The sequence below is a fragment of the Mercenaria mercenaria genome, chromosome 2 (assembly GCF_021730395.1).
Source record: "Mercenaria mercenaria strain notata chromosome 2, MADL_Memer_1, whole genome shotgun sequence".
Taxonomy (NCBI): Eukaryota; Metazoa; Mollusca; class Bivalvia; order Venerida; family Veneridae; genus Mercenaria; species Mercenaria mercenaria.
In genome coordinates, this window is record NC_069362.1 from 2,722,804 (window position 1) to 2,736,353 (window position 13,550).

The window sequence follows — 13,550 nt, forward strand, 5'->3', positions numbered from 1 at the left end:
GGTTAAGTTTTATGTTTAGGTCAACTTTTTCTCTTAACCTATCAAAGCTATTGCTTTGAAACTTGCAACACTTGTTCACCATCATAAGCTGACCCTGTACAGCAAGCAACATAACTCCATCCTGCTTTTTGCAATAATTATTGCCCCTTTTGGACTTAGAAAATCATTTTCTTGGTTGAGTATTATGTTTAAGGCAACTTTTCTCATAAACTATCAAAGCTATTGCTTTAAAACTTGCAACAGTTTTTCACAATCATAAGTGGACACTGTACATCAAGAAACATAACTCTATCCTGCTTTTTGCAAGAATGATGGCCCTTTTTAGACTTAGAAAATCATGGGTAGGACAATATTTCTATTATACAAAAAAAATCAGATGAGCGTCAGCACCCGCAAGGCGGTGCTCTTGTTTACTAAAGATATCCCTTCTTATCTGCAAAAACAATTTTGTGTGAATACACACTAAAGTTTTACTTTTAATTGTCTCAAATAAATAAATCACTGCATTTTTCAGCCGATAAAATGAAAGTTTATTGAAATCAATAATGGCGAGATCGCCATGACGTCACTCATTAAAATCAGTTCATTTGGTGGTGGGAAAAACAATGTTTTTATGGGATTGGAATTTTTATTTTTAACAACTTTTTCATTGGATTTTCAAAATTAAAATGGTTTAGTATTCAAATATTTTTTTAAAATAAATAATTGTTTTAATTGACATTAATTTCAATAGTGGCAGTGTGATGTTCAAAACTTTTAGAAAAATAGTAGTAAAGTGTTCATATTTAATCTATTTTATTTCGAAATGACAGTCAAAATTATTGAGAAAGGTATAGACCTCTGTGTGATTACTGAAACTTGGCTACAGCCGGATAGTGTTGACGTTGTCAGAGGGGAATTGTCTCAGGATGGTTACTGCTTTCAAATTGATGATGTCCCGAGAACCGACTGTAAAGGTGGAGGACTACAGAAACAAATTCAAGGTGTCAACATGCCAAGCAAAAACTTTTCAGTCCTTTGAATGTGCTGAATGGAAAGTATGTAGTCAATCGTTCATCCTCTATATCTGGAATATATAGACCGCCGTATTCAGAGTGACACCTAGTGACTCAGGCTATGTTTATGACAGAATTCAAAGGAGCATTTTTCACAACTTGCACCTGTTGTGACAGAAATTGTAAATCAATCACTGCTATCTGGTGTGTTCCCAGAGGAATGAACAAGTGCTGTGATAAAACCTTTGTTGAAGAAGAAAGATCTCACACTTGAACTAAAAAACTATCACCCAGTGTCAGTTTTAACATTCCTCTCCAAAATTCTTGAAAAAGCTGCACTAAACCAAAACAAGCATATTGAAGCTAACAATCTCCTCCATGCTTACCAGTGCCTATAGAAAATATCATGGGGTTGAAACAGCAATTGTCAAAATGTATAATGATAAAAATAGATAAAAATCAAGTTACAATTGTGGTCATGATTGACTTGAGTGCAGCGTTTGATACCATCGATATCCTGATACAATGTACTGATTCAAATCCTTTAAGATGAATTTGGTATACATAGCACTCCCTTGAAATGGATAGAATCTTATCTCACGAACAGAACAATGAAAGTTTTAGTTGAACAGTCAACATCTGACATGAAGCCACTGAGGTTTGGTGTCCCACAGACTTTTTGTGCCGGACTGGTGATCTTTACCCTGTATATATCGGCTCCCAGCCAAGTGGTGCAGAAATATCCAGCTGATCTCTATGGTATGCGGATGACCACAAGATTGTGTTAAAAATTCAAGCTGGAAATTCTCAAAATGAGACAACTGTTCTTCAACAACTCGACACTGTCTCAATGAAATCATGAAATGGATGACAACCTTCAAACTGAAAATGAATCAGTCTAAAACGGAAATAATTATGTATGGAACAAGACAACAGTTAGCGAAATTGAACATCACAAGTGTATTCACACAATATTTTGTTAACAGGTAAGTATTCAGTGTAAGTATTGATACCTTAAGTAAATATTAAACAGTTAAAACTGTATAAAATCATTACTTATTCATTAAGAAATCAATTACCATAGGGCTAGAACGCAGGCTAGGCATCCGATTACCGGACGGCTAGACACTTCCTTTTGGAAATTATCCCCGGGACCTGTAATATTCATAACATCAAAGAGCTATGAAAATAGATTGATCTGCAAGTTGAAAGGCGTATATAGTGAATTGCACCAACATCAAGTGGGAACTGAATGAGGTCTCGTTTTACAGGAAGTGACACTCTACATGCCATTCTGTATGCAAAAGAAAGATTCAACACAATCAGTCATTCATCGATAAATAAATTATCACGCTTTTTTTATGGTAAGATATTTGAGTTAAATATTTCTTAAGAACATTTAACATTGAACTAATGTTGTTTAAGTTTTAGTTGCTTATATGTGCTTTATGTGTAGTTTTAAAAGTAAAAATTGTAACCCCATACTCGCCGAAGTTTTTTACAAAAAAGGAGAAGGATAAAAAATTGTGTCATTCCTTCTCTTTAAAAGACACACTTAGAATTGTAAGTCATTATTAACTTAGCAACTGACCTCACAGACTGTTGTCATTACAAGGTGGCCAATCAAACTCCATGACCTTAGAAATAACCTCTGACATCAAAATCATTCTTTCGTAATTGAGGCAACCCTGGCTGAATGCAATCTGACATTATCACTAAACCCGACAATTGAAAAATGATGTTGTTGAAACTTGCCAAACATAGTATTTGTCACAAAGGTTAACATACATTGTAACCTTCAAATGCATGGCCAATATGTGAAAACAAACCCCATCACGACCCCTCATTTTGTGCAATTAACATATTAAATGACCGGGTGTCAAATTCATGAGATTAATTAGGACAGATACTAGGGAAATTTGGAAGTGGCTTTGGCCTTTCAAATTGGGAAATTCATGTGCAAAAATTGCCCATTCTGAGAAAAATATTCAATCAGAAGTAAACACAGAAAGACAAATTACATTTATCTCCCCTGAAACATGGACTTAAATCCAAACCATGGAACATAACCGATAAATCTGGTACTGGGTCACATGATTGTGGTTCTGTGCGCTGTGAGACTATGGTGCAACAAAGAATTCATACTAGACAATTGATTCTTTTGTAAATAAAATCTTAACCATCTGTTGGCATGATTTTGGGAAATCTTACCTTGCATTTTGGGAAATATCTCCGCCACAGTTGGGAAAAAATGTATATTTTTAAAATGGGAAGTGGCCTAATATAGGCTTCTGTTATATAAGGATGAAAAACTGTGGATACTATTAAATTATAGCCATGAATTACCTGATCAATGACCACTAAGTTTGTTGTGTGCGAGGACGTAGACTGTTAGCGCATTAGAAAAAATAAAGCGAAAAATTTCAAAAAGGTAGAATGGTCTTGTCCTTGCATTCAATCCTGGGGTTCCACCCACTGATGACCAATATTTAAAACAGACATTGCTACCAAAATTTTACAAGATGATCATTATATATTTATATAGATGTGCCCTAGAAGGACGTCTTGCTGTAGTTTGACTTGTGAAAAACTTTCTATCAGAATGTTTATACATAATTCTAACAGTGCTTTTTAGCTCTCCTGAGCAATGAGTTTAGTTTTTGTGATCACACAATGTCCAGCATCTGTTGTCTGTCTGTCAACATTTAGCTTGTGTATGCGATAGAGGCTGTATTTTTTAGCTGATCTTTATGAAATTGTATCAGAATGATTATGTTGATGAAATTTAGGCCAGGTTTGGAAATGGGTCATCTGGGGTAAAAAACTAGGTCACTAGGTCAAATCAAAGAGAAACCTTGTGAATGGAGTAGAGGCTGTATTTTTCAACTGATCTTCATGAAATTTTGTCAGAATGATTACCTTGAAAAAATCTAGGCCAAGTGCGAAAATGGGTCATCTTGGGTAAAAAACTAGGTCACCAGGTCAAATAAAAAAAAAAACCCTTATGTATGCGATAGAGGCTGTATTTTTATACCTCCGGCATCTACTGATGCGGGAGGCATATAGTGATTGTCCTTTCCGTTCGTCCATCTGTATGAGGTTAACCAAATGGGACCGTTTCGTCTAGCATCAGTACCGCTTACTAGAATGACTTGATATTAATGTAGATGTAACCTGTGACCATTCCTCATCTTCATACATCACCTGACCTCAGTTTGACCTTGACCTCATTTTGGACTTAAGTTGCTTTATATGGGCCATCTCTTGGTTAACCAAATTGGACCGTTTCGTCTAGCATCAATACCGCTTACAAGAATGAATTGTTACTAATACAGATGTAACCTGTGACCATTCCTCATCTTCAAACATAACCTGACCTCAGTTTGACCTTGACCATGACCTCTTTTTGGACTTAGGTTGCCTTATATGGGCCATCTCTTGGTTAACCAAATGGGACCGTTTTGTCTAGCATCAATACTGCTTACAAGAATAAATTGATACTAATACAGATATAACCTGTGATCAATCCTCATCTTCAAACTTCATCTGACCTCAGTTTGACCTTGACTGTGACCTCTTTTTGGACTTAGGTTGCCTTATATGGGCCATCTCTTGGTTAACCAAATGGGACCGTTTTGTCTAGCATCAATACTGCTTACAAGAATGAATTGATACTAATACAGATGTAACCTGTGACCATTCTTCATCTTCAAACATTACCTGACCTCAGTTTGACCTTGACCGTGACCTCATTTTGGACTTAGGATGCTTTATATGTGCCATCTCTTTGTTAACCAAATGGGACCGTTTCGTCTAGCATCAATACCGCTTACAAGAATGAATTGATACTAATACGGATGTAACATGTGACCATTCCTCATCTTCAAACATCACTTAACCTCTGTTTGACCTTGACTTTTTGTACACAGCTCCTTGTTTTGAATACTTACTGATACCAAAAAGTATAATTACCTCTCACTCAGGTTGATGGCATATTGAATATGAAATTTATATTAATATCAGTTTTTGGTACTTGTAGTCACTGTTAATAATCAAACAATTCATGTGCGCAACCCATGTCTACTGAAGAAAACATTGAGTTTATTATTTCAGTTTACTAGTCCTGAGAAAAACAAAATTTGTTAAAGCTTCCGAGTATGGCATACAATTTATTACTTGTTGAATTTGTGATCATATTTACCAGCGAATAAAGAATTATAAATATTTCTGTTTCAGTTACAATTACAATTAAGATGATGAAAAAAATGCAAGAGCAAACATTTGAAATTGTATCCAGTTTCTCCTCTTTGTAAATACTGCTCGCAGAATTCATTTTAATTACGGACCTCTAGACTGGCTCTAGACAGTCCTGTACTTTATCTAGAGGTCCGGTAATTTGACCTGTAGACTCTGGATCTACAGGTCCAGTCACCTCAATCCAAGCCAATCATGAATTTAAACTAATTTATAAATAGAGTAAATCCTTAGCTGACCTCCTTTTTATTCCCTTACCATAAAATGTGGGGGAGCATTGTTTATGTGTTTGTTTGTGTGTGTATGTTTGGGAAAAGGGTGGTGTTCATGTCCAGGCCATAACTTTGACATGCATGGTCCGATTGCAGAATAATTTCACACAAATGATAAACATGGATAGACAATGGGTCATGTGCAAAACCATTTTACTAACTCACAGGTCAAGGTCACAGTCTTTGGTTGAACTTAGCCAATTTTCACTACATAAGTTGTCTTTGTGTCAGGGCCATAATTTTGACATTCATGGTCCGATATCAAAATAATTTGACACAAATGATAAGCATGGATAGACAATGTGTCTTGTGCAAGTTTTTGATAAAGTCAAATATCTCTGTTACTAGCAAAGCTATTGGCTTGAAACTTAAAATACTTATTTACTATCAAAGTCTACACGAGAAGAAACAACTCCCATTACTCTGGTTTGAATGTTGACAGAATTATGCCCCTTTTTAACTTAGAATTTTCTGTTTAAGTTTTTGATAAAGACAAATATCTCTGTTGCTATCAAAGCTTTTGACTTGAAACTTAAAATACTTATTTACCATCAAAGTCTACACCAGGAGCAACAATCCCTATAACTCTGATTTGAATTTTGACAGAGTTATGTCCCTTTTTAACTTGGAAATTTATTTTACTGGTAAAGCTCTAATTCAGAGTCAAGCACTGAGAAAAATCGATCGCACTTGTTTAACAATTCTTTTGTTAGCTTTCAGGACTGTGCTACAGGGGTTTTTTTTGCACCGAAATATCAATTTGTAAATCAATGTTCCCCTTGAAAAATTCTAAAACATATTCCAATGTTGCTGGCCCAAATATTCCTCACAGCTGATGACACCCTATAGTGTGAACTGTGTGCCTTGTGATGATTATCGTGATAAAAATTATTTGTTTAGGTACAGCATGTACAGTTTGTAAATTACCAGACTGAGTAAATTAGCAGATACAACAGTTGGAACATGAATCATTTTGAATGGATCTTTTTTAAAAAGCCAGATGGATCTAAGCCTGTCAACCTAAAGTTCAGCTTGACATTGGAATTTCTATTCCCGAGAAAGTTTGCATATTAAAAAGGTACCATCCATGTGTGTGCTTTCACTGTGTTGGTTGTAACTCTGCCATCCATACAGGGATTTTTAATTAATATGGCATAAATGTTCACCATGAGGAGATAATATGTCATGTGCAAGACCCAGACTCTATCTCTAAGGCCAGGATCACACTTAGAAGTAAAATGTAAACAGGGTTTGTTTGAAGTCTTGTCCCATAACTCTATCATCCATGAAGGGACTTGATATGACTTGGCATAAATATTTACCATAAGGAGGTGATGTGTCAGGCACAAGACCCAGGCCCCTAGCTTTAAAGTGACTGGTCAAGGTCACACTTAGAAGTTAAAGGTTAACATGGTCTGTTTCTTGTCTGGTCCATAACTGCCATTTCAAGGGATTTTAAAATTACTTGACACAAAATTAATTTTCTCCATTGTCAGGTTTTTAGAAATGAGGCATATTGTTTGTTAACAATGGCATGGTTTCGACTTGTCCAAATGTGTGTCTTCAGTCATCTCCCCTGAGGGTCGGTCCACAGTCTCAGGCACAAGACCTGGGCCCCTAGCTTTAAGGTGATTGGTCATGGTCAAACTTAGAAGCCAAAGGATAACAGAGTCTGTTTTGTTTCCAGTTAATGACTCTTGTCATTCATCAAGGGATTTTAAAATGACTTGCAATGGCATAAATGTCTCAACTTCCTCACAATGAGACGACATGTGGTGTGCAAGATCCAGGCCCCTAGATATAGACCAGAAAAGAAACAGACGTTGTTAATCTTTAGCAAGGCCTTATTAAAATAGACATAATGTTGGTACATCTGTCATACAGATATATTTATTTATTTTTATAACATTATTAATATTATGACCTTATATTTTAGGTTTCATGATGCCACGGAAAAAGAGACTGACTGTTGGTATGCCTGCCAAACGAAGGTCTGCCAAGGTGATTAAAATAGAAGTGATTGGCCTTGAACCTGAAGAATATCAAAACAGCAATGATCACACATACTTTAATGAAAGTTATACTGTTGAGAAATATGATACAGACACTAATGAAGTTAGTGGTATTGCCGACTTTTTCAAGAATGACCATACCTATGCATCGCTGTCTGGATATTTTCCGCCTAAGTCATGGGATGCAATGGGATATAGTGATACAGCACATGGCCAATGTATTTTTTCTGAAGAAGATACACACTTGAATGAGGAATGTATTTCCTTTTGGGAGAAAGATGTTTTGTTCAATCATGTGTTTTGTGTTTATGAAAATGATGAAGTGAGAGATAACAAAAATGTTGATAAAAAAAATCTGGATATATTAAGGGATAAATTAAGTGCGATGTTCCATAAAAGATACCTGTTTCACAGATCAAAGTCTGTTTTGAAGTTGATAGAACTGTATGATAGTGAAAATCCTTCAATAAAACTTTCAATTAATTTCTTTAAGGACTTAACTTGTGAAGTTTATGTGCATAGACAAAAAATTTCAAATGAACATGAAATTTGGCACAAACTTCCAGCACATCTCACTGTCTTAGATAAAGCAGTTTCTCTTGTTGAACGAATTTCAAGGTATAATGTATGTGTTGGCAATCCAGAAAAGGAGTACACTGACTTAGTGCCAGTTGGGGAAGGTCTTAGTGATAATAAAGAGCCAGGGATTTTGGCAGTGCATGAAGGCGACTTCAAGGCAAAAACTGTAATTGGGAAAGAATACAATGGAACTATAAGAACGGTAAAGTGTCATTTACTGGTAACTGGCAGCAGATGTAAAGTTTGCTCTAAATATAGAAACGCCCTTCGAAGAAGAAAGGAACGGTTAGAGGAAAGACAATCCTCCAACAGAAAGTATAACCACACACATTTTAAACATAAAGACATGACACACAATGAATTGCTCAAAAAATTAGATGAACAAAAAAATGAAATAAAGTCCTTAAAGGAGGAGATGATCAGAACGAAAAGAGAATTTGACAAAATGAAAACAAAGGTTGGAATGAAAATGGAGACAAACCAACACAATAAAGTGAAAGATTTGAAGGCGAGTTGCCAGTCTGAATTTGAAAAATTGTATTTCATACCTCTTTGATAACATATACATATTGGGAGTTGTTCAGAAGAAGTAGAAAATACTTTCTGTTAAGGTCACCTTGTTCAGTAATATATGTATTTTGTCTTACAAAACATGTACTTTGACTGTCCACATCCTATTTTGTAGAAAATATCAAACTTCTTTTTAAAACATTTTTTTTTCTATAAATTTGTTTTTGTAGTATGTCTAACATACTTATCTAGCTACTCCGGGAAATGATAAATAGTTAACTTTTATATTTTTTATATTTTTTTTCGTCATTTTGACAGCTCTATTTTCACTTTCATTATGCAGTTTTTGCCATTTCTATTTTACATATGGTTTGTATTGTAACACTTTGTGTTTATTACATCTTTAGCTGGACTATCCAAGGATATCCCACTCAACCTGGTGTCAGCGTTACACCTTAGATAAAGTTTTGCATGCTAGTACATATGGTTGTCATTTAAAGGCATATAGCATTTAAACTTAGTGTTTCTTTTCCTAGGTCAATAACCAACCTCACTGAGTCATGTTCCAAAAACATAACTTGTCAAATTGACTCAATTCTTCCAACCCCTCCCTCGTCAATTGTCCTGGGTAGTAAATCTTTCCCTCTTTGAATTTGAACTGGGTATTCTTGGTTATTGTTAACTAGCCTGTTTTTATTTCTGACTACATAGTCAGTTTCTTCCTCTATCAGAAAACTTATTCCAAGGGGGTGGGGAGGAGAACTGACTGGGGGGGATGGGAATTGAGTTGTCAGTTTTTCTGCCCCCGTAAAATGTCTGTGTTTGTTTGTGTGTGCGTTTGTTTGTTCGGGAAAGAGTGGTGTTCATGTCTGAGCCATAACTTTGACATGCATGGTCAGATTTCAGAGTAATTTCTCACAAATGGTAAGCATGGATAGACGATGTGTCATGCGCAGCAACCAGGTCCCTAGGTCTAAGGTCAAGGTCACAGTCCTTAGTTGAACTAAGCCAATTTTCACTACATATCTACAGATAATATGGTTTTTGTGTCCGGTCCATAACTTTGACATGCATGGTCTGATTTCAAAACAAAACAAATGATAACCATGGATAGACAACAAGGTCCCTAGGTCTAAGGTCAAGGTCACACTTTAAGGTCTAAGATCACATACAAGAATGACTTTGTCCTGAACATTTCTTCTTCATGCATGGAGGGATTTTTAGCTCGACTATACGAAGTATAAGGAGAGCTATCCTACTCGACCCGGCGTCGGCGTCTTTCCGCGCCCCCACCTTGGTTAAAGTTCTTTTACACTTTCTCTTTTAAGCTCACCTGTCACAAAGTGACAAGGTGAGCTTTTGTGATCGCACGGTGTCCGTCGTCCGTGCGTCCGTAAACTTTTGCTTGTGACCACATTTTTTGTGGGATCTTTATGAAAGTTGGTCAGAATGTTCATCTTGATGATATCTAGGTCAAGTTCGAAACTGGGTCACGTGCCGTCAAAAACTAGGTCAGTAGGTCTAAAAGTAGAAAAACCTTGTGACCTCTCTAGAGGCCATATATTTCAAAAGATCTTCATGAAAATTGGTCAGAATGTTCACCTTGATGATATCTAGGTCAAGTTCGAAACTGGGTGACGTGCCATCAAAAACTAGGTCAGTAGGTCTAAAAATAGAAAAACCTTGTGACCTTTCTAGAGGCCATTTATTTCACAAGATCTTCATGAAAATTGGTCAGAACGTTCACCTTGATGATATCTAGGCCAAGTTCGAAACTGGGTCACGTGCCTTCAAAAACTAGGTCAGTAGGTCAAATAATAGAAAAACCTTGTGACCTCTCTAAAGGCCATATTTTTCATGGGATCTGTATGAAAGTTGGTCTGAATGTTCATCTTGATGATATCTAGGTCAAGTTCGAAACTGGGTCATGTGCGGTCAAAAACTAGGTCAGTAGATCTAAAAATAGAAAAACATTCTGACCTCTCTAGAGGCCATATATTTCATGAGATCTTCATGAAAATTGGTCAGAATGTTCACCTTGATGATATCTAGGTCATGTTCGAAAGTGGGTCACGTGCCATCAAAAACTAGGTCAGTAGGTCAAATAATAGAAAAACTTTGTGACCTCTATAGGGGCCATATTTTTCACAGGATCTGTATGAAAGTTGGTCTGAATGTTCATCTTGATGATATCTAGATCAAGTTCAAAAGTGGGTCACGTGCCATCAAAAACTAGGTCAGTAGGTCAGATAATAGAAAAACCTTGTGACCTCTCTAAAGGCCATATTTTTCATGGGATCTGTATGAAAGTTGGTCTGAATGTTTATCTTGATGATATATAGGTCAAGTTTGAAACTGGGTCAACTGCGATCAAAAACTAGGTCAGTAGGTCTTGAAATAGAAAAACCTCGTGACCTCTCTAGAGGCCATACCCTTGAATGGATCTTCATGAAAATTGGTCAGAATGTTCACGTTGATGATATCTAGGTCAAGTTTGAAACTGGGTCACGTGCGGTCAGTAGGTCAAATAATAGAAAAACTTTGTGACCTCTATAGGGGCCATATTTTTCACCGGATCTATATGAAAGTTGGTCACCTTGATGATATCTAGGCCAAGTTTGAAACTGGGTCACGTGCCATCAAAAACTAGGTCAATAGGTCAAATAATAAAAAAACCTCGTGACCTCTCTAAAGGCCATATTTTTCATGGGATCTGTATGAAAGTTGGTCTGAATGTTCATCTTGATGATATCTAGGTCAAGTTAGAAACCGGGTCAGCTGCGGTCAAAAACTAGGTCAGTAGATCTAAAATTAGAAAAATCTTTTGACCTCTCTAGAGGCCATATTTTTCAATGGATCTTCATGAAAATTGATCTGAATGTTCACCTTGATGATATATAGGTCAGTTTCGAAACTGGGTCACATGCGGTCAAAAACTAGGCGAGTAGGTATAAAAATAGAAAACCTTGTGACCTCTCTAGAGGCCATATTTTTCATGAGATCTTCATGAAAATTATTGAGAATGTTCATCTTGATAATATCTAGGTAAGTTCAAAACAGGGTCACGTACCTTCGAAAACTAGGTCAATAGGTCAAATAATAGAAAAGCCTTGTGACCTCTCTAGAGACCATATTTAGCAATTGATCTTCATGAAAATTGGTCAGAATTTTTATCTTGATAATATCTAGGTCAAGTTCAAAACTGGATCACATGAGCTCAAAAACTAGGTCACTATGTCAAATGATAGAAAAAACGATGTCATACTCAAAACTGGGTCATGTGGGAAAAGGTGAGCGATTCAGGACCAGGCCTTCGGAAATTTGCCGGTTTGTCGGTTTTGGACCGATTTTTGACTTTTCAGACCGATTCGTGAAGTGAAAAAACGAAAAAAAATCGGTCCCGTAAAAATGGAGAAAAGTATAAATTTCGGTCTGATATCTCAATACACGATCACCTGCCAAGTAGGAAATTGTTGGTCGCACCTTCAGATAATCAATAAACGTGTCAATCGATCTGATTGTCACTTTGGTAATCGGTCCGTAATTAGCGCGTGACGCAGTCAGTGCTCGCGCGGCACATCCTTTAATGTTTGCAGACAGCCGACTGCGGTGTATTAAACATTTTTGACTGGTTTCCTAACGTTTCTGACTGGATCCAAATCATTTCGACGGGGATCCACTTCTTTTATTTAGAATCCGACGGATGGTTTATTTCAAAAGGCTATGTTTGATCACGGTAACAAACAAATGGTCGCTGCATTTAATAAATTGTACATTATAGGTCTTTGATTTAATGAGACATCACACGGAAAACCGATAAAAATAATTTTTATAATCACTTGATTTAAAAAAAATTACATGATTCATTTGTTGGGGCTCCAGTTGAAACAAATGCAGAAAATCGTCTTTGCAACCCGACTGTACAAAAAAGAAAAAAATGGACGGGCAACCACGAATGATAAAGAAAACCGGAGTGGCACTGTTTATCAAATCGGTCTTTTAAAAACGTTTCAAAATGAAATTTTGTTTACATCAGAAGAGAACATATAACTTTATAAAATGTAGTTGCTTATTGAAGTACAACGTAAGTGAAATGAAATATCCGTGGCCAACCCGCGTGACGTTTTGGTACTATACATGCGGGAAATTCGATCTCAGCGTTCAAATAACGTACACATTCGGTCCGCGGCAGAGTATTCTTTAAATACTGAGGCTGTTTAGCAGAGAATATGTGTCGTGTAACTCACTTTGACGCATTGTATTTTATAGAATTCCGTCAAAGAATGAGGAAACATCACAAAGTATCTGCCGTGTATACGGTATCGAAGTCACGTGCGTTGGCTTTTAGACTAGTTACGCACACGGTGTCAATACCTCTTATTATCTCGGAAAAACATCGAAATTTAAACAAAGTAACGATCACACATAACACTGAATAACTGTCTTCATTGTATGGTAACACGCGGTGACTGGTAACTCAGTTTTAATGCATGACATGCTTATTTCTTTACCCTATCACGTTTTACAAAATATGTAATATTGGGAATGCGGTGGGTGGGGTAGCGCCGATGTCAGGATTCTCGTTTCGGACCGATTGAGTTATCAGAATTTCCGGAGCCCTGTTCAGGACCATCATGGTCCTCTTGTTTCAACTTATCTCTCTAATTACTTGATGGATTTGATTCAAACTTGAAATACTTATTCCTCATCATCATCCACATCATCTGACATAAGGGCCATAAGTCTGGCACCAATATTTCATGAATTATCCACCCTTTTCACTTAGATTTTCAGGTTAAAGTTTTGATGCACTTTCACTCTATCTCTGTTATTACTGAATGGATTTGATTCAAACTTTAAGTAGTTGTTCAGCATCTTCACCCACATCATATGACACAAGGTGCGTAACTCTGGCTCCATTTTTTCAT

The 13,550-nt window shown here is 36.5% G+C and overlaps 2 protein-coding genes across 2 annotated transcripts in view; both read left to right on the forward strand.

Moving 5' to 3' along the window:
• The window catches only part of LOC123561923 (uncharacterized), a 54,836-nt gene that overhangs the window by 3,006 nt on the left and 38,280 nt on the right, over window positions 1–13,550 (forward strand). The window lies entirely within an intron of this gene.
• Window positions 425–8,869, forward strand: LOC128550119 (uncharacterized). The gene is made up of 2 exons (XM_053528413.1): window positions 425–2,359; window positions 7,458–8,869. The coding sequence occupies exons 1-2, from the start codon at window positions 2,248–2,250 to the stop codon at window positions 8,666–8,668; spliced, it is 1,323 nt and encodes a 440-aa protein (XP_053384388.1). The 5' UTR covers window positions 425–2,247; the 3' UTR covers window positions 8,669–8,869.

Excerpts from the sequence above, each read along its gene's own strand:
- LOC128550119 (XM_053528413.1), top strand. The coding sequence starts at position 2,248 with ATGAGGTCTCGTTTTACAGGAAGTGACACTCTACATGCCATTCTGTAT. Across the intron at positions 2,360-7,457 it reads ATTATCACGCTTTTTTTATG|GTTTCATGATGCCACGGAAA; the intron begins GTAAGATATTTG and ends CTTATATTTTAG.